A 24597-nucleotide genomic window follows, 5' to 3' on the forward strand; every position below is an offset into this window, starting at 1 on the left:
ACTTCAGATCAGCCATGATCTTACTGAATGGCAGGACAGACTCAAAGGGCTAGATGGCCTACTCCTGCTCCTATTTCTTATGTTCTTAGAATGTGCAAACTTCATACAGGCCTGAGGCTGGAATGGGAACATGGGTCTCTGGTGCTGAGACAGTGGTGCTAACCACTGTGCTACCCTTTAATATTAAGACTTAGGCTCTAAACTAACTTTGTCATGACCATGGAAGGAAGAGCTTGCTCTCTGCCATCTGCAATAGTCTGGATTTGGCAGTTTTAATTAAACAAATCCTTTCCCTGTTGGCACCATTCCATGACACAGAATTGATCACGTTATTAATGGGGAGCACAAGGTTGGTTGGTGGAAGGAAAGAAGCTTTTCTTCATGAGAAGCGAGCCCGAGGGAGCACTGTAACTAACTCAATGTTGTACCTGTCAGTGTTTGATGGGGTAGGGGAAGTTTTACGATATATTGAACCTGTACTGTATCTGATCGCGGAGTGCTGGCTGCTGAAACTAGAATCATACAGTGCAGAAGAGGCACTTCAGCCCATGAGGGTTGGAGAGATGGTCTATTTCCCTTACTCGTATCTTGATGCGAACAAATTAGCAAAAAGACATCCAATTCAGACATGGTAAATGACAATTTTATATCACAGGGCAAGAAAGCTGGTGTGTTTCACCTCACTGTTCCAGGATTGGCAGCACAAATAGAAAAGGCTTACTGTATTCAGAGAAACTCCTGGGCTGCTTTATATTGTTTGATGACATGTTGTCTCTTCTCCTCCTGCCGCTGTTGGCATCTCATTTGGCCACAGGCACCAGTTCCATTTCTGATGGTTTGTGGAAAATACTAATTTTTTTCTTTAAGTGTGATTGGCTGTGTGTGAATTAGGAGGAATTTCTTCTCTCAGCAGGCACTGTCTCTGGACTTCTCCCCAGAGAGCAGTGGATTATATTCAAGGCTGAGTTTGACGTTTTTGTTTTTATTTATAGGATGTGGGTGTAGCTGGCTAGGCCAGCATTTATTACCCATCACTAATTGCCCATCAGGTGGTGGTGGTGAGCTGCCTTCTCAAACCACTGTTGTACCTGTGGTATAAGTACACAAGGGTTCTATTAGGGGAGGGAATTCCAGAATATTGAGCCAGTGACAGTGCAATGGTGAGTGACCTGGAGGGGAATCTCCAGGTGGTAGTGTTACCAGGTATTTGCTGTTCTTGTCCTCCTAAACAGTAGAGATCCTGAGTTTGGAAGATATGTCTAAGGAGCTTTGGCGAGTTCCTGCAGTGCATCTTGTAGATGGTGCACATGGCTTCTACTATTCATCAATGGTGGAAGGATTGCATGTGTATGGATGGGGGTAGCAATCAATGGCCTGCTTTGTCCTGGTTGGTGTCAAGCTTTGATACCATTGCAACAACAGTCATTGGAGCTGCACTCATCCAGCCAAATAGAGAGTATACCATCACATTCTTGACTCGTGCTTTGTAAATGGTGGACAGGCTTTGGGGAGTTACAGCAGGATTCCCTGCCTTTGATCTGCCCTGTTAGTCTCAGTATTTATATGGCTAATCCAGTTCAGTTTCTGGTCATTGGTAACCCCCAGAAAGTTGATAGAGGGAGATTCAGCAATGGTAATGCCATTGAATATCGAAATGCAATGAATAGTAAGAGATGGTCAGTGCCTGGCACTTGTGTGGCATGAATGTTACTTGCCACTTGTCAGCCCAAGCTTGGATATTGTCCAAGTCTTGCTGCATTTGGACATGGACTGCTCTAGTATTTGAGGAGTTATGAATAGAGCAGAACATTGTTCACTGATGATTTCACATCCCCACTTCTGATCTTATGATGAGAGGAAGGTTATTGGTGAAGCAGCTGAAGATGATTGGGCCGAGAACACTACCAAGGGACTCGTGCAGTGATATCCTGATCTGAGACTGAGACTATCAACCTCTAACCACAACAACCATCTTCCTTCGTGCCAGGTATGACTCCAGTCAGCAGAGAGATTTCCCCTCCAGTTTTGCTAGGGCTCTGTGATGCCATACACTGGTCAAACACTGGTGTCAAGGACAGTCACTCTCACATCAACTCAGGCATTAAGCGATTTTGTCCATGTTTGAACCACTGCTAAAACAAGGTCAGGAGCGGAGTGGAACCCAAACGGGGCTTCAGTGAACAGGTTATTGCTGAGTAAGTACCACTAGTAGGGACAATGATTGGCCGGGTTGGGTTTGTCTTGATTCTTGTGTGCAGGCCATAACTGGGCAATTTTCCACATTGCTGGGTGGAGTCTAGTGTTGTAACTGTACTGAAACAGCTTGATTAAAGGGTGTGACAAGTTCTGGAGCACAAATCTTCAGTGCTATTGCTGTTTTTCATCAACAAGTGAGTCAAGGGTTATGTGTGTGGCGAGCTCCGGGGCAAGAGGGCAGATGGGAAAGTGGAGTTAAGGCCACAATCAGATCATAAGTGATCTTATTGAATGGCAGAGCAGGCTCAATGGGCTGAATAGTCAACTTCTACTCCTATTTCTTATGTAATTATCCTAGCCTGGATAGCTATTGAAGGCATGCCAATTGAGGATTAAGGAAGAAAAATCAACCAGGCTCCTTGGCAATAAATGACTAGTGCTGAAAAATGGATGTGTCGCCTCTGGGAGAGAGCTGAGTTGAACTTGGACTGCTGACACTAACCGCCAGGACCCAGATGTGAAGACTGGTCAGTTGAGCGATACACCCGAGAGCTAACATGTATCCATATCCCAACAGAAATTAACATTCTCAGGAGAGGAACAGAGATATTTATGCATGATTAGGAAATAGCTAACCAGCCAGCAAATACTGTACATTTCACTTGGTAATTCATGCTGGAAGCAAGATGATTTCATTATACTGAGGGAGCATGGGCAAGCTCCAAACCATAAGATACTCACTCTGAGGCATTGACTCACTCTCACTGTTATGTCTGGAGCTAGTAGATTCTGAGTTGAGGCTCAGTGTACTGGGGACCGAAGACAGCTCATTGTATAGTTGTTCTATATCATCAGGGGCCACAGGCCAGGGTTGCAAGCGGCCATGCCTGACCGAATCCCAGCCATGCAGTTTCAGGATATCACATCCCTGCTTTGTTTTCGCCAAGAGGCCCAGTGCATACAGACAGGTCCTATGGGAACAGAGCAAATAAAGAAAGTCAGTGGAAACAACAGGCCATACCTTAGGTCATTTCTTGAAGGAACAATCCCAAAGGAGGTCAAACGATCACTATATTAGGGTTATTACTGGAGAAGATTCAGAATGGTTATTTGTGGTCCTATTGGAGAATAGCATTCAGAAGGACTCAGTAGAACTCATCAAACGCTTCCTTCAAATCCATGTATGCAATCTTCACTGATCCTCTTCCATCCATCAATTCATTGATTGTCAAAATATGCTGACATGCTATGACCTATCACAAAATCCTTCTGACTGTGGTAACCTAAGACCACAAATAACATAGTCATAGAATCATAAAATCCCTACAGTGCAGAAGGAGGCCAACGTGTTGTTTAAAGAATGATCTTCTTTATATCGATATATAGCAAAAGTTTAACAACTAAACAGAACAGTAACTAGAAAAACGGGAGCACTAGTAAAACAGGTCTTGCTTGTGGAACACTTGCGCAGGATGAAAAGCCTTCCACAGTTGGGGGGAGGGGGCGGTTGGAGATTGGAGTGCTCTGGGATGGGATGGGGTTTCAGGAACAGGCGTGGGGGCCATTATCAGACCATGCGGGTGTCAGAAGGAGCTGAGGATCCCAGGCTGGCCAACGATGGAACTCGCCAGCAAAGCACAGGTTGACAGTTTGGGGCCACTGCGCATGTGCAGAGGCCCAGAAAGGTCAGCCTCCAGTGTGACTGCACCCCCCACCCCCACCCGAGCTTTTAATGAGATTCGTGGTGATTGTGACCCCTGCATTGCACAGAGCATGAAAGATTTGAGTCTGAACTCCCACTGAAAAAACAATTGTGATTTACACTAGTTTTCCCGCGAATTTAGCATTTAGAACTTTTTTGGGAGAATCATCTCCAGGGAGTTGGGTGAATAACAGGAAACAAAAAAGCTCAACTCCAAGGACCCCGGGTGCAATGCTGGCCTTGGGTGAGTGTGTGAAATTTGCATGTTTTCCCTGTGCTTGCATGAATTTCTTCAGGGTGCTCCAGTTTTCTCCCCTAGTCCAAAGGTGTGCAGGTTAGATGGGTTAGCCATGCTAAATTGCCCCTTAGTGTCCAAAGATGTGTAGGTCAGCCATAGTAAATGTGTATGGTTACAGGGATAGGGCAGGGCAAAAGTCCTGGGAAATATGTCAGAGTAAGTGTAAACTCAAAGGGCCAAATGGGCTCTTCTGCTCTGTAGGTATTCTATAATTCTTCTATGAAGAATTAGTGGTTGATGGATACCAACACCAAGGCTCGGGGGGTCGTCTTTTGGGTAAGGCTCGGTGTTGGGATCCTATTGACCTAGACTTTGATGTATGGGGTACAATTTCAAAGCCTGGGGATAATACAAAATTGTGAACTGCAAGGAAGATTGTGTAGAACTTCAAAAGAAAATAGGCTAGTTGGAGTGGGCAGATGGATAGCAGATGAAGTTCAATGCAGAGCAAAATTAAATGATTCATTTCGGTGGGAATAAAGGACACAACTCTAAAGATGATGCAGTGGCAGAGAGACTTGGATATAATTATGCACAAGTCATCAAAAGGTGCAGTCAGAACAGGTTAAGAGAGCAAACTCCTGGGCTTTATTAATAGGGGCAGAGTACAAGAGCAAGGAAGCATGTTGAATTTGTGTAAGTCACTAGTTCAGCCTTAGCTGGAATATCACATCCCTATCTGGGATGCCACACTTTGGAAGGATGTGAAGGCAATAGAGAGGGTGCAGAAAAGATTAATGAGGATGGTTCCAGGGATAAGGAACTTCAATTTTGAAGATAATATGGAGAAGCTGGGATTATTCTCCTTAGCGAAAGACAAAGAGGACATTTGCCAAAACTATGAGGGATGCAGAGAGAGCAGATAGGGAGAAACTGTTCCCACTCATTAAAGAATCGAGAATGAAAGGCGCGAAATCAAGAAAACTTTTCACATAGCAGGTGGTGAAATGCACTGCGTATGAGTATAATAGAGGTAAGTTCAACTGAAACATTCAAAAAGCAGTTAGACTGTCATCCAAAAAGGAAGAATATGCATGGTTATGGGGAGAAGGTAAAGGAATGGCATGAGTTGTTTATTCAGACTGCTGATGCAGACATGGTGGGCTAAATGGCCTCTCTTGCACCAAAGCAATTCTATGCTTTTGTGATATCAGATAGTGGAGGCCGTGCCCATGCTATACTACTGCAGGCATTGGAGGCTGTGATTCGCATTACATAATACGTATTGGAGGGCTCGTGCAGTCTTCTACCCTTCCCAATGATTTGCTAAATAGATTCAACTTAAAACTGGCATGGTTAAGTAGGCAGCTTGACTGGGCACAATATCCATCCCTTTGACAAAACCGGGGTTCTAGTTGAATAGAAAATCCTGCCTGATATTGGACACAGATTCTCCCAATAAAGGATACTGTTTTGAATTAAATGGTTTCTATGACATTTCCTGGCAACAGTAAGAAAATTAGATTAAAATCGAGAGAGTGTTACCTGGAGTCGAATCAAGAGGTTATTGCAGAAGGTAAGGGGGCATGGAGTTGGGGGTAGGGTGTTAGCGTGGATAGAGGATTGGTTGTCAAATAGGAGGCAGAGAGTGGGGGTTAATGGGTGCTATTAGGATTGGCGGTTGGTGACTAGTGGAGTGCCCCAGGGGTCAGTGCTGGAGCCTCAGCTATTTACCATTTATATAGATGATCTGGAGGAGGAGGGAACCGAGTGTATGGTGTCGAAATTTGCTGATGACACCAAGATTGGGGGAATGACAAATTGCGCGGAGGGTGTGGAGAGTCTGCAGAAGGATCTAGATAGGCTGGGCGAATGGGCCAGGAAATGGCAAATGGAATTTAATGTTGGCAAGTGCGAGGTGGTCCACTTTGGTAGGAATAATGGTAAGAAGGACTATTTCTTACGTGGCGAAAAACTGCAGCATGCAACGGTACAGAGGGACCTCAGGGTCCTTGTGCATGAGTCGCAAAAACCCAGCCTGCAGGTGCAGCAGGTGGTCAGGAAGGCTAATGGGATGCTGGCCTTCATAGCGAGGGGGATTGAATATAAAAGTAGGGAGGTCTTGCTGCGGCTGTATAGGGCATTGGTGAGGCCGCAGCTGGAGTACTGTGTGCAGTTTTGGTCGCCGCACTTACGCAAGGATATTTTGGCCTTGGAGGGAGTGCAGAGGAGGTTTACTAGGCTGATACCGGAGTTGAGGGGGTTGAGCTATGAGGAGAGGCTGAATAAACTAGGCTTGTACTCGTTAAAGTTTAGAAGAATGAGGGGAGATCTCATTGAGACGTATCAGATGATGAATGGGATGGATAGGATAGAGGTGGAGAGGCTCTTCCCGCTCAGAAAGGACAGTAGGACTAGGGGGCACAGCCTCAAGATAAAGGGGGGGCGGTTTAGAACGGAGTTGAGGAGGAACTTCTTCACTCAAAGGGTGGTGAATCTCCGGAATTCTCTGCCCGTTGAAGTGGTGGAGGCTGCCTCGCTCAATATTTTTAAGACACGGGTTGATGGGTTTTTGATAGGCAAGGGGATTAAGGGTTATGGGGAGAGGGCGGGAATGTGGAACTGAGCCACGACAGATCAGCCATGATCTTATTGAATGGCGGGGCAGGCTCGAAGGCCTACTCCTGCTCCTATTTCTTATGTTCTTATGAATCAATCTGAAATCTTATCAAGGATTCTGGTGGTTTATATAAGGAATAATGGATACTCAGCAGCAAGTTAAAAGCTGGAATTGATTAGACAGGCAACAGGTACCTGGGACTAAATTATAAGGGAAAATTCTTAACTTTTAAGATTGACAAAATGTCAACAATATACAGTTTGTACATTTGAGTACTGAGCAAACCACATTACCTACATGACAGAGGCTGCAGTTCAAGACAACAGCTCACCGCCAACTTCTCCAAGGCAATTAGGGATGGGCAATAAACGCTGGCCTAGCCAGCAAGATATACATCCTATGAATGAATTGAAAACAAAAACTGCAGCAAATTCAGGTGAGTGAAAAGTCAGTTGCTGAGGTCTCCAGGTTCTGAGAATTATTACTAGGCAGTCATTTCTCTTTTGGATCTATTTCCATGAGTACTGTTACTTACCCTCTGACAGAAAGTATTTCACAAGTATGGGCCAGAGCTATAACATCTGGGATCACATTCTCCTCTTGAAGCAGGTTCAATCCCCAGTTGGACGAGCCAATGTTTCCCTGAAATCCACATCACATTTGAGTCAGTAGCCCCGTGCAAACTACTATCTAGCATCATTTAAATAGAAAGGACGCTGACACTCAAGAAACAAGAGGCAAGGGAATCAAAAGCACCATCGAACTGAGGCTTGGAAGAGGTGTTTGAAGAAAACAGATACAGGATTGGATTTTACGCTCCCCTCCAGTGTTCAAAGTAGGAGAAGACTTGTGAAATGTAGTGAGTGTCCCCCCGCACCACCCCCCCCTCCCCCCCCCCCCACCACTTGCCCATCTGCTGTTTCCCATTCTACAGGCAGATTGTGGAGTAGATGGGCAACTTGCTTGCCTTTGGGCTTATTGAGGCCCTCTTGTAGCCTCAACCCAATCATGTCGCTATTTTCCCCACACCATGCCAAGTGAGTAGCTTGGTACTTATCATTGGATTGGCTGTTGTCAGGCAAAGGATATATTGGGAAACACCTCATCTGGGGCTCCCCTCTGCCATCGGAGGCAACCCCTGCAGGTCATAAGCCCCTTTGCTCTGCCCCTCTGGTCTCTCAAACACAGCCCATCATACTCCCTTGGTGGGCCAGGTTTCACCGATACCCAGACTTAATTTCTGTCCTCCATTACCTCCACTTCTCAGGCACTGGCTGTAGTACCAGCTTTGGCCTCCGCTCAAACCTGGTGCTCCTGGGGCTTACAAGAATCTATCTACTTCTGCCTTAAAAACCATATCAACCACCTTCTGAAGAAGAGAATTTCAAAGTCTCTCAACTCTTAGAAAACTTATAGTTTGTGTAAGGATTAGGTAACAGGAAGTAGAAGGATAAGCAGAACAGCACAAAAAGTAACAGTGGGTACAAAGTCAGCCTCTACTAAAACAAGCCATACAAACATGTTCCAGTCAGATAGAGACAGCTGACTGACATTTGTCTGCCACCCAATTTCTTCCCTTATTATTGCTCTGAAGGCAATGAAGCAAAATTTTATGATACACTTGTACCTCACAAATCATTAATTTTCATGTCAGCTTAGCCATTCACTGATGACTGGCTACTTGGGCACAGGAGAGCACTACAACAACTTAATCCTATGTTCTAGTAATGGACAAAAAAGTGCAGTCTGGGCCATGATCAAAATGAATAATGGAACGTGCTCAAAGGGCCAAATGGTCGACTCCTGGTTCTAGTTTCTAATCCATACGCCGCAGCATAATTCTGCTATTTACATTGTGTTACTTGTTACCAAGAGTCCAAAGCTGTCCACAAAGATGGAGCCTCTAAAAGCAAAGTAAGAGCAAGTCAGGAAACATGCAAGTCATCACAAAATGCTTATCCACTTTCGATCATAGCTCTATCATGGCAGGGAGTTGAAGCAAATACACTTTGCGTAAACAACATTATTTAATGACCCAGGCAAACCAAAAAGGATCCAGTTTTGACTGCATTCATTAGAGAGTTACTTGTGTTCAGCTTATGCGCTGGTAGATATGTTATGATTAACTTTTATCAATCAGGATCACCATTATGCTGTGATGCAGTTTCAAGTGAGGACATTCATATAAGGTCAACGAGGTGAAGATTTCTGGGGCTTTCAGGCGTAACATAATAGCTAGTAAAAACACAAGACCTACAGAGAAGGGAGAACTTTGAAAACAAAACAATGTTACCAAGGCCCAGAGTGCTGCTTTCAGCTGCTTTATTCCATCCCACTTCTCCAATGCTGGCGAACGCACAGTGTAGCTCAGGTCTGGAACGATGCTCTGTAAATAAAAACCATTATTCTCAAACATTATCTCTTATCCCAGCAAACACTCCCAGGACAGGTACAGCACAGGGTTGGATACAGAGTAAACCTCCCTCTACAATGTGCCCATCAAACACTCCCAGGACAGGTACAGCACAGGGTTGGATACAGAGTAAACCTCCCTCTACAATGTGCCCATCAAACACTCCCAGGTTTGGTACAGCGTGGAGTTAGATATAATAAAACTCTCTCTAAATTCTGTAAACTTTAGGATAGTAATGGAAAAAGATGAGTGTTGTCCTATGGATAGGGTGTTGAATTTGGGGGGGGGGGGGGAGGCTAACTATAGCCGGATTAGGCAGGAATTGGTGGCCATTGATTGGGAGAGGCTGTTCAAGGGTAAATCCACATCTGGCATGTGGAAGTCTGTTAAGGTGCTGTTGATGGGGCTGCAGGACAGGCACATGCCTGTAAAAAGGAAGGATAGGTAAGGTAGGATTTGAGAATCGTGGATAACCAGGGAAATTGAGGGTCTGATCAAAAAGAAAAGAGGCGCATATTAGGTCCAGGCAGCTAAAAACAGATGGCGCACTGGAGGAATACAGGGAAAGCAGGAAAGAACTCAAATGGGGAGTTAGAAGGGCAAAAAGGGGTCATGAAATGTCCTTGGCAGACAGGATTAAGGAGAATCCCAAGGCATTTTATTCGTACATTAGGAACAAAAGAGTTGTCAGGGAAAAAAAAACAGACCTCTCAGGGACAAAGGAGGGGAATTATGCTTAGAGCCCAAGGAAGTAAGGGAGATCCTAAATGAATACTTTGCATCAGTATTCACAAGGGAGAGGGACATGTTGACTGGAAGTGTCTCAGAAGGAAGTGCTGACGTGTTAGAGAAAATCTCCATTACAAGGGAGGAAGTGTTAGGTTTTTTAGGGAACATTAAGACTGATAAATCCCCAGGGCCTGATGGCATCTATCCTAGACTGCTCAGGGAGACAAGAGATGAAATTGCTGGGCCTCTGACAGAAATCTTTGTCTCTTCATTGGACACAAGTGAGGTCCCAGAGGATTGGAGGATAGTGAATGTGGTACCGTTATTTAAGAAGGGTAGCAACGATAGCCTGGGTAATTATGGCCGGTGAGCTTGACGTCCGAGGTAGGAAATTGTTGGAGAGGATTCTTAGAGATAGATAAATGATTTGGAAGGCGTAACTGGTGTGATCAGTAAGTTTGTGGACGGCACAAAGATGGCTGGACTTGCAGATAGCAATGAACATTGTCAGAGAATACAACAGGATATAGATAGGCTGGAAAGTTGGGTGGAGAAATGGCAGATGGAATTTAATCCAGATAAATGCAAAGTGATGCATTTTGGTAGAACTAATGTAGGGGGAAGCTATACAATAAATGGCAGAACCATCATGACTACAGACACACAGAGGGATCTGGATTTGCAAGTCCACAGATCCTTGAAGTTGGCATCACAGGTGGAGAAGGTAGTGAAGGCGGCACATGGCATGCTTGCCTTTATAGGACGGGGTATAGAGTATAAAAATTGGCGTCAGATGTTACAGCTGTATAGAACGTTGGTTAGGCCACATTTGGAGTACTGCGTCCAGTTCTGGTCGCCACACTACCAGAAGGACGTGGAGGCTTTGGGGAGAATACAGAAAAGGTTTACCAGGATGTTGCCTGGTATGGAGGGTCTTAGCTATGAGGAGAGATTGGGTAAACCGGGGTTGTTCTCCCTGGAAAGATGGAGAATGAGGGGAGATCTAATAGAGGTGTATAAAATTATGAAGGGCATAGATAGGGCAAACAGTGGGAAGCTTTTTCCCAAGTTGGAGGTGACCATCACGAGGGATCACAGGTTCAAGGTGAAGGGGGCGAGATTTAACTCAGGTATCTGTGGGACATATTTTCCAGAGGGTGGTGGGGGCCTGGAATGCACTGCCAAGCAGGGTGGTGGAGGCGGACATGCTGGGATCGTTTAAGACTTATCTGGATAGCCACATGAACAGATTGGGAATGGAGGGATACAAACGAATGGTCTAGTTGGACCATTGCACCAATGAGCGGTGCAGACTTGGAGGACCGAAGGGCCTGTTTTCTGTGCTGTATTGTTCTTTGTTCTAAATCTCTCACATTCTGACATGTTAATCCTGATTCTATAATGCGGACCTACTTCTAGAAACATTGATTATTAAAATGAACAGCCCTAGAACAAAAGAAGCAAAGACTGCAAAGCTGAAATTACAACAGAAAATTCTGGAATCATTCAGTAGGTGAGACAGCATCTGTGGATAAAGAGGGCTCACGTTTCAGATCAATGAGCTTCGGGTGCCTGCAGCAATTTCTGTTTTTACCACTTCAGTTTCAGTCATGTGAATATGTTGTTATTAATTATGTGAAACAGCGCATTGACTTAGCAGATGCAATAGCATCCTCACCTGGGCTTCCAGCAAATGACAGCCAGTTTTATGATGCACCAACTGCCCATATAAGTGAATTGGCAAGTAAACATAGGGCCTTTGTAACCTAGAAACAAAAACAGAAAATCAAATATATAAATAATAAACTTGCAGTCATAACTAAATTTCCTGCAGCCAAGGCTAAATCTAGATTCTCAATCATACTTTCAGTCTTCTGCCTAGTTTTCAAAGGCCAACACCAGAAGAACTTGCCTTTATATAACCCGATATCACATTTCAGGATGTTCCAGAGCTCTCTGCATGTAACAAATTACTTTGAGAGCAGTCACTGAACTATTTAGGTGACTATTTTCTGCACAGTAATGAGAGAAATCATTAGTTAAGGCTGATGTACTAATTATATTCAGTCCCAATTTTTTTTTATCACAGCTGGCTATAAGATGAATACTGAACATGCTCCTGACACCTAGTGGCTAACGAGTGACACTGCCAATTTCCACTTTTTATCTTGCTGCCAAGCTACCTAATCTGACCTGTGAACAGACAGCATTTGAGCTACAAAAATTAATCTGGTCCAAATTTTCAATGCCTGCACTGTTCTATTGTGAGGCACAGAGGCAGTGCAGAGAAACATGTAGGCAATGCAGATGCCAGTTACAGACAGTAGGGGGAAGTTGTGTGTGGAACCGGAAGAGATTGGAGAGGCATTGAACCATTATTTCTCTTCGGTGTTCACGCAGGACGATATGAATGTAGCTGAGGAGGTCACTGGGGTGAAGGGGTGTAAAATAGAAAGTATTGTAGTTGATACAGAGGATGTTTTGGATATTCTAGATGGGTTGAAAATAGATAAGTCCCCTGGTCCGGACGGGATTTACCCTAGGATTCTATGGGAGGCAAGAGAGGTGATTGCAGAGCCACTGGCTCTGATCTTCAGGTCGTCGTTGGTCTCTGGTATAGTACCGGAAGATTGGAGGACAGCGAATGTTGTCCCATTGTTTAAGAAGGGGAGCAGAGACTTCCCTGGGAATTACAGACCAGTGAGTCTTACTTCTGTAGTGGGCAAGGTTTTAGAAAGAATTATTAGGGATAGGATTTATAGTTATTTGGAGAGTAATGAATTGATTAGAGATAGTCAGCATGGTTTTGTAGCGGGAAGGTCGTGCCTTACTAACCTTATTGAGTTCTTTGAGAAGGTGACCAAAGAGGTGGATAGGGGTAAGGCAGTAGATGTGGTATATATGGATTTTAGTAAGGCGTTTGATAAGGTTCACCATGGTATGCTTCTGCAGAAAATGCAGATGTATGGGATTGGTGGTAATTTAGGTACTTGGATCAGGAATTGGTTAGCAGATAGGAGACAGAGGGTGGTGGTTGATGGTAATTATTCATCATGGAGTGCGGTTACAAGTGGTGTGCCTCAGGGATCTGTTTTGGGGCCACTGCTGTTTGTAATCTTTATTAATGATCTGGATGAGGGTATAGTTGGGTGGATTAGTAAGTTTGCTGATGACACCAAAGTCGGAGGTGTGGTAGATTGTGAGGAAGGGTGTCGAAGTTTGCAGGGTGACTTGGACAGGTTGCAGAGCTGGGCCGCGAGGTGGCGGATGGAGTTTAATGCGGAGAAGTGTGAGGTAATCCATTTCGGTAGGAATAACAGATGTGTTGAGTATAGGGCTAACGGGAGGACTTTGAATAGAGTGGAGGAGCAGAGGGATCTAGGTGTATGTGTACATAGATCCCTGAAAGTTGGGAATCAAGTAGATAAGGTTGTTAAGAAGGCGTACGGTGTCTTGGCGTTTATTGGTAGGGGGATTGAATTTAGGAGTCGCAGCGTCATGTTGCAACTGTACACAACTCTGGTGCGGCCGCACTTGGAGTACTGTGTGCAGTTCTGGTCCCCACATTACAGGAAGGATGTGGAGGCTTTGGAGAGGGTGCAGAGGAGGTTTACCAGGATGTTGCCTGGTATGCAGGGGAGGTCCTATGAGGAGAGACTGAGGGATTTGGGGTTGTTTTCACTGGAAAGAAGGCGGCTAAGAGGGGATCTTATAGAAACATATAAGATGATTAGAGGTTTAGATAGGGTGGATGGTGATAGCCTGTTTCCTCGGATGGAGAAATCTAGCATGAGGGGGCATGGCTTTAAATTAAGGGGGGGTAGTTATAGGACGGATGTCAGGGGCAGGTTCTTTACCCAGAGGGTGGTGAGGGACTGGAATGCCCTGCCTGCTGCAGTTGTAAATGCGCCTAGTTTGGGGGCGTTTAAGAGATTGGTGGATAGGTTTATGGACGAAAAGGGATTGGTTTAGATTAGTGGGTCAATGTTTTTTTTAAAAATAAGACTGGTCGGCGCAACATTGTGGGCCGAAGGGCCTGTTCCGCGCTGTAATGTTCTATGTTCTAAATTCCATTATTTACTAACATTCCCAGATTTCAAACTAACAGTGGCATACAATTTCACAGATCGCAGCACAACAATCAATCCAAAAACCACTGGATTGTAATTGCAGACAGTCCATGTAATGAAGGGCAACAACTATGGATGGGCAATAACTGCTAGTCTAGCCTCCCAAAGGAAGCCAAAGAACAAAGTAGTATAGCACTGGAACAGGTCCTTCAGTCCTCCAAGCTGGTGCCAATCATGATGCCCTAACTAAATCAAAAAACACCTTCTGCCCTTACTCGAACAGTATCTCTCTATTCCAGCCCTGTTCATATACCCATCCAAATGCCTCTTAAATGGTGCTAATGTGTCTGCTTCCACCACTTCCTCTGGCAGCACGTTCCAGACTTCCACCACTCTGCATGAAAAACATCCCCCGCACATCTCCCTTAAACTTTCCCCCTCTCACCTTGAATCTGTGCCTCTTTGTAATTGACACTCCACCCTTGGAAAAAACGTCTGACTATCCACCCTGTCTATGCCTCTCATAATTTTGTCAACCTCTAACAGGTCTCCCCTCAGCCTCTGCCTTTCCAGTGAAAACTATCCTAGTTCATTTAACCTCGCCTTAGAGCCAACACTCTCAAGATCAGGAAACATCCTGCTAAACCTTCTTTTGGGGGGGCGGGGGGGGGGGGGGGGGGGGGGGGGCACAGTAGCACAGTGATTAGCACTGATGCTTCACAGCTCCAGGAACCTGGGTTTGATTCCTGGCTCGGGTCACTGTCTGTGTGGAGTTTGCACATTCTCATGTCTGTGTGGGTTTCCTCTGGGTGCTCCGGTTTCTGCCCACAATCCAAAGATGTGCAGGTTAGGTTGATTGGCCATGCTAAAATTGCCCCTTAGTGTCCTAGGATGTGTAGGTTAGAGGGATTAGTGGGTAAATGTGTAGGGATATGGGGGTACAGCCTGGGTGGGATTGTGGTTGGTGCAGACTTGACGAGCCGAAGGGCCTCTTTCTACACTGTAGGATTCTACAATTGCTCTCTCTAAAGCTTCCACATCCATCTGGTAGCGTGGTGACCAGAACTGCACGCAATACTCCAAATGTGGCCGAACCAAGGTTTTATATAGCTGCAACATGATTTCCAACTCTTGTACTCAATGCCCCAGCTGACAAAGACATGCGTGCCATATGCCTTCTTTATCATCTTGGCCACCAATGTTGTCATTTTTAGGGAGCTGTGGACCTGCACACCCAGATCCCTCTGTATAAAATAAATAAAAGAAAATACTCTCTCCTCATTAATGATTACATTCACCTTACTCTGTGAAATCTGTTAACAGGTAACAAGTATCCGTTATCAGTTCACTGGTGCCCAGGCCATTTCATGGTTATATATTCAGCATGATGGCTTGATATTTTTGATCCAACACAAACTGTAAAATCCTTCTTCTTCTGCAGACCTCTCTTCCGCCAACAATCTACAAAGTCCAAGCTTAGTACTACTCTGTCTTGACCCCAAATAAAATCAAAATACTATGAATTTTGGAAATCTGAAATAGAAACAGAAAATGCTGGAAAAATTCAGCAGGTCTGCCAGGATTTTGCAAGAGAAACAAAGCTAACATTTCGAGTCCGTGAGATTTTGTATACCGTAAGCTCTTATACGGACTCAAAACTTTAACTTTCTCACTACACAAATGTTGAGTTTCTCTAGCATTTTCAGTTTTTATCTCAATCATGACTTCTTTATGTCCCTTCTATCCTGTTCTATTCTGTTCAAAGTGGGTAATACCTTCAACATGGGCCCTGGTCCTCCAAGTACATTCCTCATTTTCAATTGAAGTGCAACTTTACTTTTCAGGGTCCCTCATCATAAAAGTGCTAATGTATGAATGCTACAACGCAAAATTCTAATCTTTCAAAGGGGATTAAAGCATCTCAACATTGGAATTGGATCCATAATCTGACTATTAAATTAAGGTAATGTCAAGTTTCCCAGTCTCACCTCTGGTTACTACGACGAACATAGTTCTCGCCATCAGCTGGTTTGCGGTATGTAGTGAGTGCTTCGTTCAACTGCTCTTCGATCAGATCAACATATTTCAAGTTGTATTCCTGAAAGCACAGACAATATTGACACATCGCTCCCTAATCCATTGATCTTTTGTATATTTACAGAATTCATCTTATATCAGGAATATGTTTCTTGATTTTCAGAAGGCGTTTGATAAGGTGCCGCACAAGAGGTTATTAAAGAAGGTTAGAGGGCATGGAGTTGGGGGTAGGGTGTTAGCGTGGATAGGGATTGGCTGTCAAATAGGAGGCAGAGAGTGGGGGTCAATGGGTGCTATTTGGATTGGCGGTTGGAGACTAGTGGAGTGCCCCAGGGGTCAGTGCTGGGGCCTCAGCTATTTACCATTTATACAGATGATCTGGAGGAGGGAACTGAGTGCATGGTGTCGAAATTTGCTGATGACACCAAGATTGGTGGAACGGCAAATTGTGCGGAGGGCGTGGAAAGTCTGCAGAAGGATCTAGATAGGCTGGGCGAATGGGCCAGGAACTGGCAAATGGAATTTAATGTTGGCAAGTGTGAAGTTGTCCACTTTGGTGGGAATAATGGTAGGAAGGACTATTACTGAGATGGCGAAAAACTGCAGCATGCAACGGTGCAGAGGGACCTCCGGGTCCTTGTGCATGAGTCGCAAAAACCCAGCCTGCAGGTGGTCAGGAAGGCTAATGGGATGCTGGCCTTCATAGCGAGGGGGATTGAATATAAAAGTAGGGAGGTCTTGCTGCAACTGTACAGGGCACTGGTGAGGCCGCAGCTGGAGTACTGTGTGCAGTTTTGGTCGCCGCACTTACGCAAGGATATTTTGGCCTTGGAGGGAGTGCAGAGGAGGTTTACTAGGCTGATACCAGAGTTGAGGGGGTTGAACTATGAGGAGAGGCCGAATAAACTAGGCTTGTACTCATTAGAGTTTAGAAGAATGAGGGGAGATCTCACTGAGAATTGCGGAACTTGGCTATCAGCCTCTGCTCAGCGACTCTGCGCTATTGTGTGTCATAAAGGCTGCCTTGGAGAACGCTTACCCGAGGGAATTGCGATGGGGAAACTGGGACGGAGGAGGTTAGCTCCCAGGTAGGGGAGGACCGCAGGCAGTATGGGAGGGAGGTTAGACAGGGGGTGGAAAAGGGAAATGCCCAGACTGAGGGGCTGAAGTGTATATATTTTAATGCAAGGAGTGTCGTGAATAAGGTAGATGAGCTTAGGGCGTGGATTGATGCTTGGGATTGTGATGTGGTGGCCATTACGGAGACTTGGATGTCTCAGGGACAGGACTGGGTACTTCAGGTGCCAGGTTTCAGATGCTTCAGGAAGGACAGGGAGGATGGCAGAAGAGGTGGTGGAGTGGCACTGTTGATCAGGGACAGTGTCATGGCTGCAGAGAAAGAGGATGCCGTGGAGGGACTATCTACAGAGTCTCTGTGGGTGGAAGTTACGAACAGCAAAGGGTCGAAAACTTTGCTGGGTGTATTCTATAGGCCGCCCAATAGTGACAGGGAAGTTGAAGTGCAGATAGGGAAACAGATTCTGGAGAGGTGTATTAATAACAGAGTTGTCATGATGGGAGACTTCAATTTCCCAAACATCGACTGGAATATCCCTAGGGTAAGGGGTTTGGATGGGGACGAGTTTGTTAGGTGTGTTCAGGAAGGTTTCCTGACACAGTATGTGGATAAGCCTACGAGGGGAGAGGCTGTACTTGACCTGGTACTGGCGAATGAACCAGGGCAGGTGATGGATCTCTCGGTAGGAGAGCATCTTGGGAATGGTGACCATAATTCTATCTCCTTCACAATTGCATTGGAACGAGATAGGATCAGGCAGGCTAGGAAGGTGTTTGTCTGGAGTAAGGGGAGATACGAAGAAGTCAGGAAGTTACTTGGACAAATAAACTGGAAGGAGGCGTTCTTAGGGAAAAGTACCGAAGGAAGGTGGCGGATATTCAAGGAATGTTTGTCTGGAGCTATGCATGACAACGTTCCGATGAGACAAGGGGGTTTTGGTAGGTCGCGGGAACCGTGGTGCACGAAGGCTGTGTTGAACCTAGTCAGGAGGAAAGGGAAGGTGTACAGAAGGTTCAGGAACTAGGAGAGGTTAAGGATCTTGAGGAGTATAAGGACTGTAGAAAGGAGCTTAAAAAGGAAATTAGGAGAGTCAGAAGGGGTCATGAGAAGACCTTGGCGCGTAAGATTAAGGAGAATCCCAAGGCCTTCTATAAATATGTGAAAGGTAAAAGGATGAGAAGAGAAGGGATAGGACCTATAAAAGGTGAAGGGGGTAAGGTCTGTGTGGAACCAGAAGAAATGGCAGAGGTGCTTAATGAGTACTTTGCCTCAGTATTCACGGTGGAAACTGATCTGGGAGATTTTGCTACGGATTTGCAGCAGATGGAAAAGATTGAGTTTGTGGATATTAAGGTGGAGGATGTGTTAGAACTTTTGAATTCTATCAAGATAGATAAGTCGCCGGGACCAGATGGGATATACCCCAGGATACTGTGGGAGGCGAGGGAAGTGATTGCAGAGCCCCTGGCGATGATCTTTGTGTCGTCAATGGAGATGGGAGAGGTTCCGGAAGATTGCGGATGTAGTCCCTATTTTCAAGAAAGGGAACAGAGATAGCCCGGGAAATTACCGACCGGTGAGTCTGACCTCAGTGGTTGGTAAGCTGATGGAGAGGCTTCTGAGGGACAAGATTTACGAGCATTTGGAGAGGTTTGACATGATCAGGAATAGTCAGCACGGATTTGTCAAGGGCAGGTCGTGCCTTACAAGCCTAGTTGAGTTCTTCGATAATGTGACTGAACACATTGACGAAGGAAGTGCAGTGGACGTGGTGTACATGGACTTCAGCAAGGCGTTTGATAAGGTCCCCCATGCAAGAAGGTGAGAGGGCATGGGATCCAAGGGCCTTTGGCCTTGTGGATCCAGAACTGGCTTGCCTGCAGAAGGCAGAGAGTGGTTGTGGATGGGTCTTTTTCTCAATGGAGGTCAGTCACCAGTGGAGTGCCTCAGGGATCTGTTCTAGGACCCTTGCTGTTTGTCATTTTCATAAATGACCTGGATGAGGAAGTGGAGGGATGGGTAAGTAAGTTCGCTGATGACACGAAGGTCGGTGCTGTTGTGGATGGTCTGGAAGGATGTCAAAAGTTGCAGCAGGACATAAATGGGATGTAGGACTGGGCGGAGAAGTGGCAGATGGACTTCAACGCGGATAAATGCGTAGTCGTCCATTTTGGCAGAACCAACAGGATGAACGAGTACACTATCAAGGGCAGGAGTCTTAGTAGTGTTGAAGAGCAGAAGAATCTTGGGGTCCGGGTCCACAGGACTCTTAAATCGGCCTCGCAGGTGGAAGAGGTGGTCAAGAAGGCGTATGGTGTACTGGCCTTCATTAATCGAGGGATTGAGTTTAGGAGTCAGGAGGTAATGCTGCAACTTTATAAGACCCTTGTCAGGCCTCATTTGGAGTATTGTGCGCAGTTCTGGTCGCCCCACTATAGGAAAGACGTAGAAGCTATTGAAAGGGTACAGAGGAGATTTACAAGGATGTTGCCTGGACTGGGAGGCATGCCTTATGAAGTTAGGTTGAGGGAGCTGGGTCTCTTTTCCCTGGAGAGACGAAGGTTGAGAGGCGAGCTGATAGAGGTTTATAAAATGTTGAGAGGAATGGATAGGGTGGATTCTCAGAGGCTATTTCCCCAGGTTGAAATGGTCGCTACGAGAGGACACAGATTTAAGGTGCGGGGAGGAAAGTACAGAAGTGATGTTAGGGGTAAGTTTTTCACTCAGAGGGTGGTGAGTGAGTGGAATCGGCTGCCATCAGTGGTGGTGGAGGCGAACTCGCTGGGGTCTTTTAAAAGACTTCTGGATGAGTATATGGGGTTTTACGAGATTGGGGGTTATAGATAGGTGTTGATGTGATCGGCACAACTTGTGGGCCGAAGGGCCTGTTTGTGCTGTAGTGTTCTATGAGACGTATAAGATGATGAATGGGATGGATAGGATAGAGGTGGAGAGGCTCTTCCCACTCAGAAAGGACAGCAGGACTAGAGGGCACCGCCTCAAGATAAAGGGCGGGGGGGGGGGGGGGGGGCGGTGGCGGTTTAGAACGGAGTTGAGGAGGAACTTCTTCACTCAAAGGGTGTTGAATCTCTGGAATTCTCTGCCCGTTGAAGTGGTGGAAGCTGCCTCGCTAAATATATTTAAGACGCGGGTTGAGAGGCAAGGGGATTAAGGGTTATGGGTAGAGGGTGGGAAAGTGGAACTGAGCCATGACAGATCAGCCATGATGTTATTGAATGGCGGGGCAGGCTCGAAGGGGTAGATGGCCTACTCTTGCTCCTATTTCTTATGTTCTTATGAATGCTGCAGAGCACTGCACCATGATATGACTGGACATAGGCCTAAGCTCAACATCGTTAGTGTGTAATTTCCAATGTGACACCCTAAACCGTTGCAATGAAAGCAAGGAACTTCACTACAAACATTGTTAATCAATTCCAGAATTTTCATACTTGCATTGCATTGCCCAGCTGTTGAGCAACCCTTGATGAGAGGAGAAGCAGCTAACATTTTATAAAATGTATCTAGATTCTTTGGAATTTAGAAGAATCAGAGGTGATCTCACTGAATTATATAAGAAAGCTTGATGGTTGAGAGGTAGATTCCTCTGGTTGGAGTGTGTAGGACTAAAATCAGAATCTCAGGATAAGGGGTCAGCCATTTGGGGCTGAGATTAGAGGAAACTTTGTCTTTGGAATCCTCTCTTTGGGGGCTGTAGATACTCAACTGTTGAGTATATTCAAGATGAAGATTGATAGTTTTTGGACACTAAGGAAATCAAAGGAGGAGCGGAGTGGAGGCAGAAGATAAGGCTCGATGGGTAATATTGCCTACTCCTGCTCCTAATTTCTTTTGTTCATAAGATTCATCTTAGTGTCAGCTCTTGTATGTTCACACATTGGTTAAAGCTGCACAATGAAAGTAAGAGCTTGCATTTATACTGCACCTTGCCTGAATTTCAAACTGCTTTACAGCTGATTAAATGCTTCTGAAGTGTCAACATTCTTGTAATATTGGAAATTCTGCATACTGCAAGCTCCAAAAAAAAAAGCCATGGAATAATTATGTCAGTCATTGCTCAGGGGCTGCATTCTTGCCTCTGAGTCATAGGGTTAATGGTTCATTGAATTGAGTATTAAAATCTGGGTTAACATATCAGGGCAGTACAAGGGAGTGCTGCACAGTCAGAGGTGCTTGCTGTCTTTTGGATGATACATTAAACAGAGGTCCGGAATGCCCCCTCAGATTTACAAGAAATCATAGCTTTATTTTCAAGAGCAGAGCAGTTTCTCCCAGTGTCCTGGTTGATATTTACGCTGAGCTGACATCACAAAAACAAGATTATCTGACCATTATGACATTTCTATTGTGAACCTGCTGTGTGCAAACTGTTCATTGCATTTCCTCCATTACAACAGTGAATACATTTTAGAAGATTTTCATTAGGTAGGAGAAGCTTTGGGACATCCTGTGGTTGTACAAGGTGCTATACGAATCTTATTTTTTTCTTTTATAATTAGGTAATCTGCTTTTAGATATTGTTCAAGGATAAATATTGGCTAGCAGTGAGAAAGAACACACTGCTCTTCTTAAAATCATGGCATTGCATCTTTTCATACAGCTGAGGGGGAAGAACAGGCCTCGGTTTATTGCCATATCTAAAAGACAGCACGTTTGACATCATTCTTTCAATATTACACTGATCTGTCAGCCTATATTGTGGACTCTGGAATGGAACTTAAAAAGACAGTAAAAAGTCTGACAACACCAGGTTTTAGTCCAACCGATTTATTTGATAGTAAACTCACTAGCTTTCGAGGGGTTTCCCTCTTCTTCAGGTGAATGGAGAGTTCTGGCCTCAGACAGAGCATATAAAGCACAGACAGTTTACAGATTACTGATTAGAATGCAAATCTTTACACCTAACCTGCTGTTCAAGTCCTAAAGTGGCTGACAATGTGTGTGGAAGGAGCACTGATCACAGGTTATGGAGATGTGTACTGTCTCCAGACAGTACAGTAAGTGAGGTTTTGCAAACCCAGGCAAGTCACGGGGGTTACAGATAGTGCGACATGAACCCAAAATCCCTGTTGAGACCGTCCTCATGTGTGCGGAACTTGGCGATCAGTCTCTGCTCAGCGACTCTGCGCTGTTGTGTCTCGTGAAGGCTGCCTTGGAGAATGCTTACCAGAAGGTCAGAGGCTGAATGCCCGTGACCACTGAAGTGCTCGCCAACAGGAAGGGAACAGTCTTGCCTGGTGATTGTCGAGCGATGTTCATTCATCCATTGTCGTAGCGTCTGCATGGTCTCCCCAATGTGCCATGCTTCGGGACATCCTTTCTTGCAACATATCAGGTAGACAATGTTGGCCGAGTTGCAAGAGTATTTACCGTGTACCTGGTGGATGGTATTCTCACATGTGATGATGGTATCCATGTCGATGATCTGGCATGTCTTGCAGAGGTTGCTGTGGCAAGGTTGTGTGGTATTGTAGTCACCTTTCTCCTGAAGGCTGGGTAGTTTGCTGCGAACAATGGTCTGTTTGAGGTTGCGTGGTTATCTGAAGGCAAGAAGTGGGGGTGTGCGGATGGCCCTGGCGAGATGTTCGTCTTCATCATTGATATGTTGACCGGAGAAGATGTCGTAACTTCTCCGCTCCGGGGAAGTACTGGACGACAAAGGGTACTCTGTCCACTGTGTCCCGTGTTTGTCTTCTGAGGAGATAGGTGTGGTTTTTTGCTGTGGCGCATCGGAACTGTCGATCTATGAGTCGAGCGCCATATCCTGTTCTTAAGAGGGCATCTTTCAGCGCCTGGAGGTGTCTGTCACGATCCTCCTCATCTGAGCAAATCCCGTGTACACGGAGGGCTTGTCCCTAGGGGATGGCTTCTTTAACATGTTTAGGGTGGAAGCTGGAGAAGTGGTTTGAACAAGACTTCTTCACTGCACAGAATCTTCAACCGATGCTATACACTAGATACATCGATGACGTTTTCTTCCTTTGGCCTCATGGTGAACAATCACTGAAACAACTATATGATGATATCAACAAATTCCACCCCACCATCAGACTCACCATGGACTATTCCCCAGAATCAGTAGCATTCTTGGACACACGCATCTCCATCAAGGATGGTCACCTCAGCACCTCACTGTACCACAAGCCCACAGACAATCTCACAATGCTCCACTTCTCCAGCTTCCACCCTAAACATGTTAAAGAAGCCATCCCCTATGAACAAGCCCTCCGAATACGCAGGATTTGCTCAGATGAGGAGGATCGTGACAGACACCTCCAGACGCTGAAAGATGCCCTCGTAAGAACAGGATATGGCGCTCGACTCATAGATCGACAGTTCCCATGCGCCACAGCGAAAAACCGCACCTATCTCCTCAGAAGACAAACACGGGACACAGTGGACAGAGTACCCTTCGTCGTCCAGTACTTCCCCGGAGCGGAGAAGCTACGACATCTTCTCCGGAATCTTCAACGTATCGTTGGTGAAGACGAACATCTCGCCAGGGCCATCCCCACACCCCCACTTCTTGCCTTCAGACAACCACGCAACCTCAAACAGTTCGCAGCAAACTACCCAGCCTTCAGTGACCACAATACCACACAACCTTGCCACAGCAACCTTTGCAAGACATACCGGATCATCGACATGGATACCATCATCACATGAGAATACCATCCACCAGGTACACGGTAAATACTCTTGCAACTTGGCCAACATTGTCTACCTGATACGTTGCAAGAAAGGATGTCCCGAAGCATGGTACACTGGGGATACCATGCAGATGCTACGACAATGGATGAATGAACATCGCTCAACAATCACCAGGCAAGACTGTTCCCTTCCTGTTGGCGAGCACTTCAGTGGTCACGGGCATTCAGCCTCTGACCTTCTGGTAAGCGTTCTCCAAGGCAGCCTTCACAAGACACAACAGCGCAGAGTCGCTGAGCAGAGACTGATAGCCAAGTTCCGCACACATGAGGACGGTCTCAACAGGGATCTTGGGTTCATGTCGCACTATCTGTAACCCCCGTGACTTGCCTGGGTTTGCAAAGCCTCACTTACTGTACTGTCTGGAGACAATACACATCTCCTCAACCTGTGATCAGTGCTCCTTCCACACACATTGTCAGCCACTTTAGGACTTGAACAGCAGGTTAGGTGTAAAGATTTGCATTCTAATCAGTAATCTGTAAACTGTCTGTGCTTTATATGCTCTGTCTGAGGCCAGAACTCTCCATTCACCTGAAGAAGAGGGAAACCCCTCAAAAGCTAGTGAGTTTACTATCAAATAAATCAGTTGGACTAAAACCTGGTGTTGTCAGACTTTTCACTGTGTTTACCCCAGTCCAACGCCGGCATATCCACATCATGGAACTTAACCCATAACTTTACGGAACAGAATGCTACCACTGAGCTGGTGGTTAGTGTGGCCTCCAAATAAAACAGCGCATGTGAACCAAATATAAAGGAATCTGGATACAATGGAACTGTAG

The 24597-nt window shown here is 45.6% G+C and overlaps 1 protein-coding gene across 2 annotated transcripts in view; it reads right to left on the reverse strand.

The window, feature by feature from the left end:
- Positions 1-24597, reverse strand: part of rictora (RPTOR independent companion of MTOR, complex 2 a) — a 271841-nt gene that overhangs the window by 30634 nt on the left and 216610 nt on the right. For both annotated transcript variants that reach the window (XM_080189548.1, XM_080189549.1), the window contains 5 exons: positions 15957-16066; positions 11577-11664; positions 9050-9142; positions 7292-7398; positions 2938-3167 (listed from right to left, as the gene is read on the reverse strand). In XM_080189548.1, coding sequence (XP_080045674.1) covers positions 2938-3167; positions 7292-7398; positions 9050-9142; positions 11577-11664; positions 15957-16066 — 628 coding nt within the window. The remainder of the gene's footprint in view (positions 1-2937; positions 3168-7291; positions 7399-9049; positions 9143-11576; positions 11665-15956; positions 16067-24597) is intronic.

The sequence above is a fragment of the Carcharhinus amblyrhynchos genome, chromosome 5 (genome assembly GCF_965287045.1).
Source record: "Carcharhinus amblyrhynchos chromosome 5, sCarAmb.v2.hapA, whole genome shotgun sequence".
Lineage (NCBI taxonomy): Eukaryota > Metazoa > Chordata > Chondrichthyes > Carcharhiniformes > Carcharhinidae > Carcharhinus > Carcharhinus amblyrhynchos.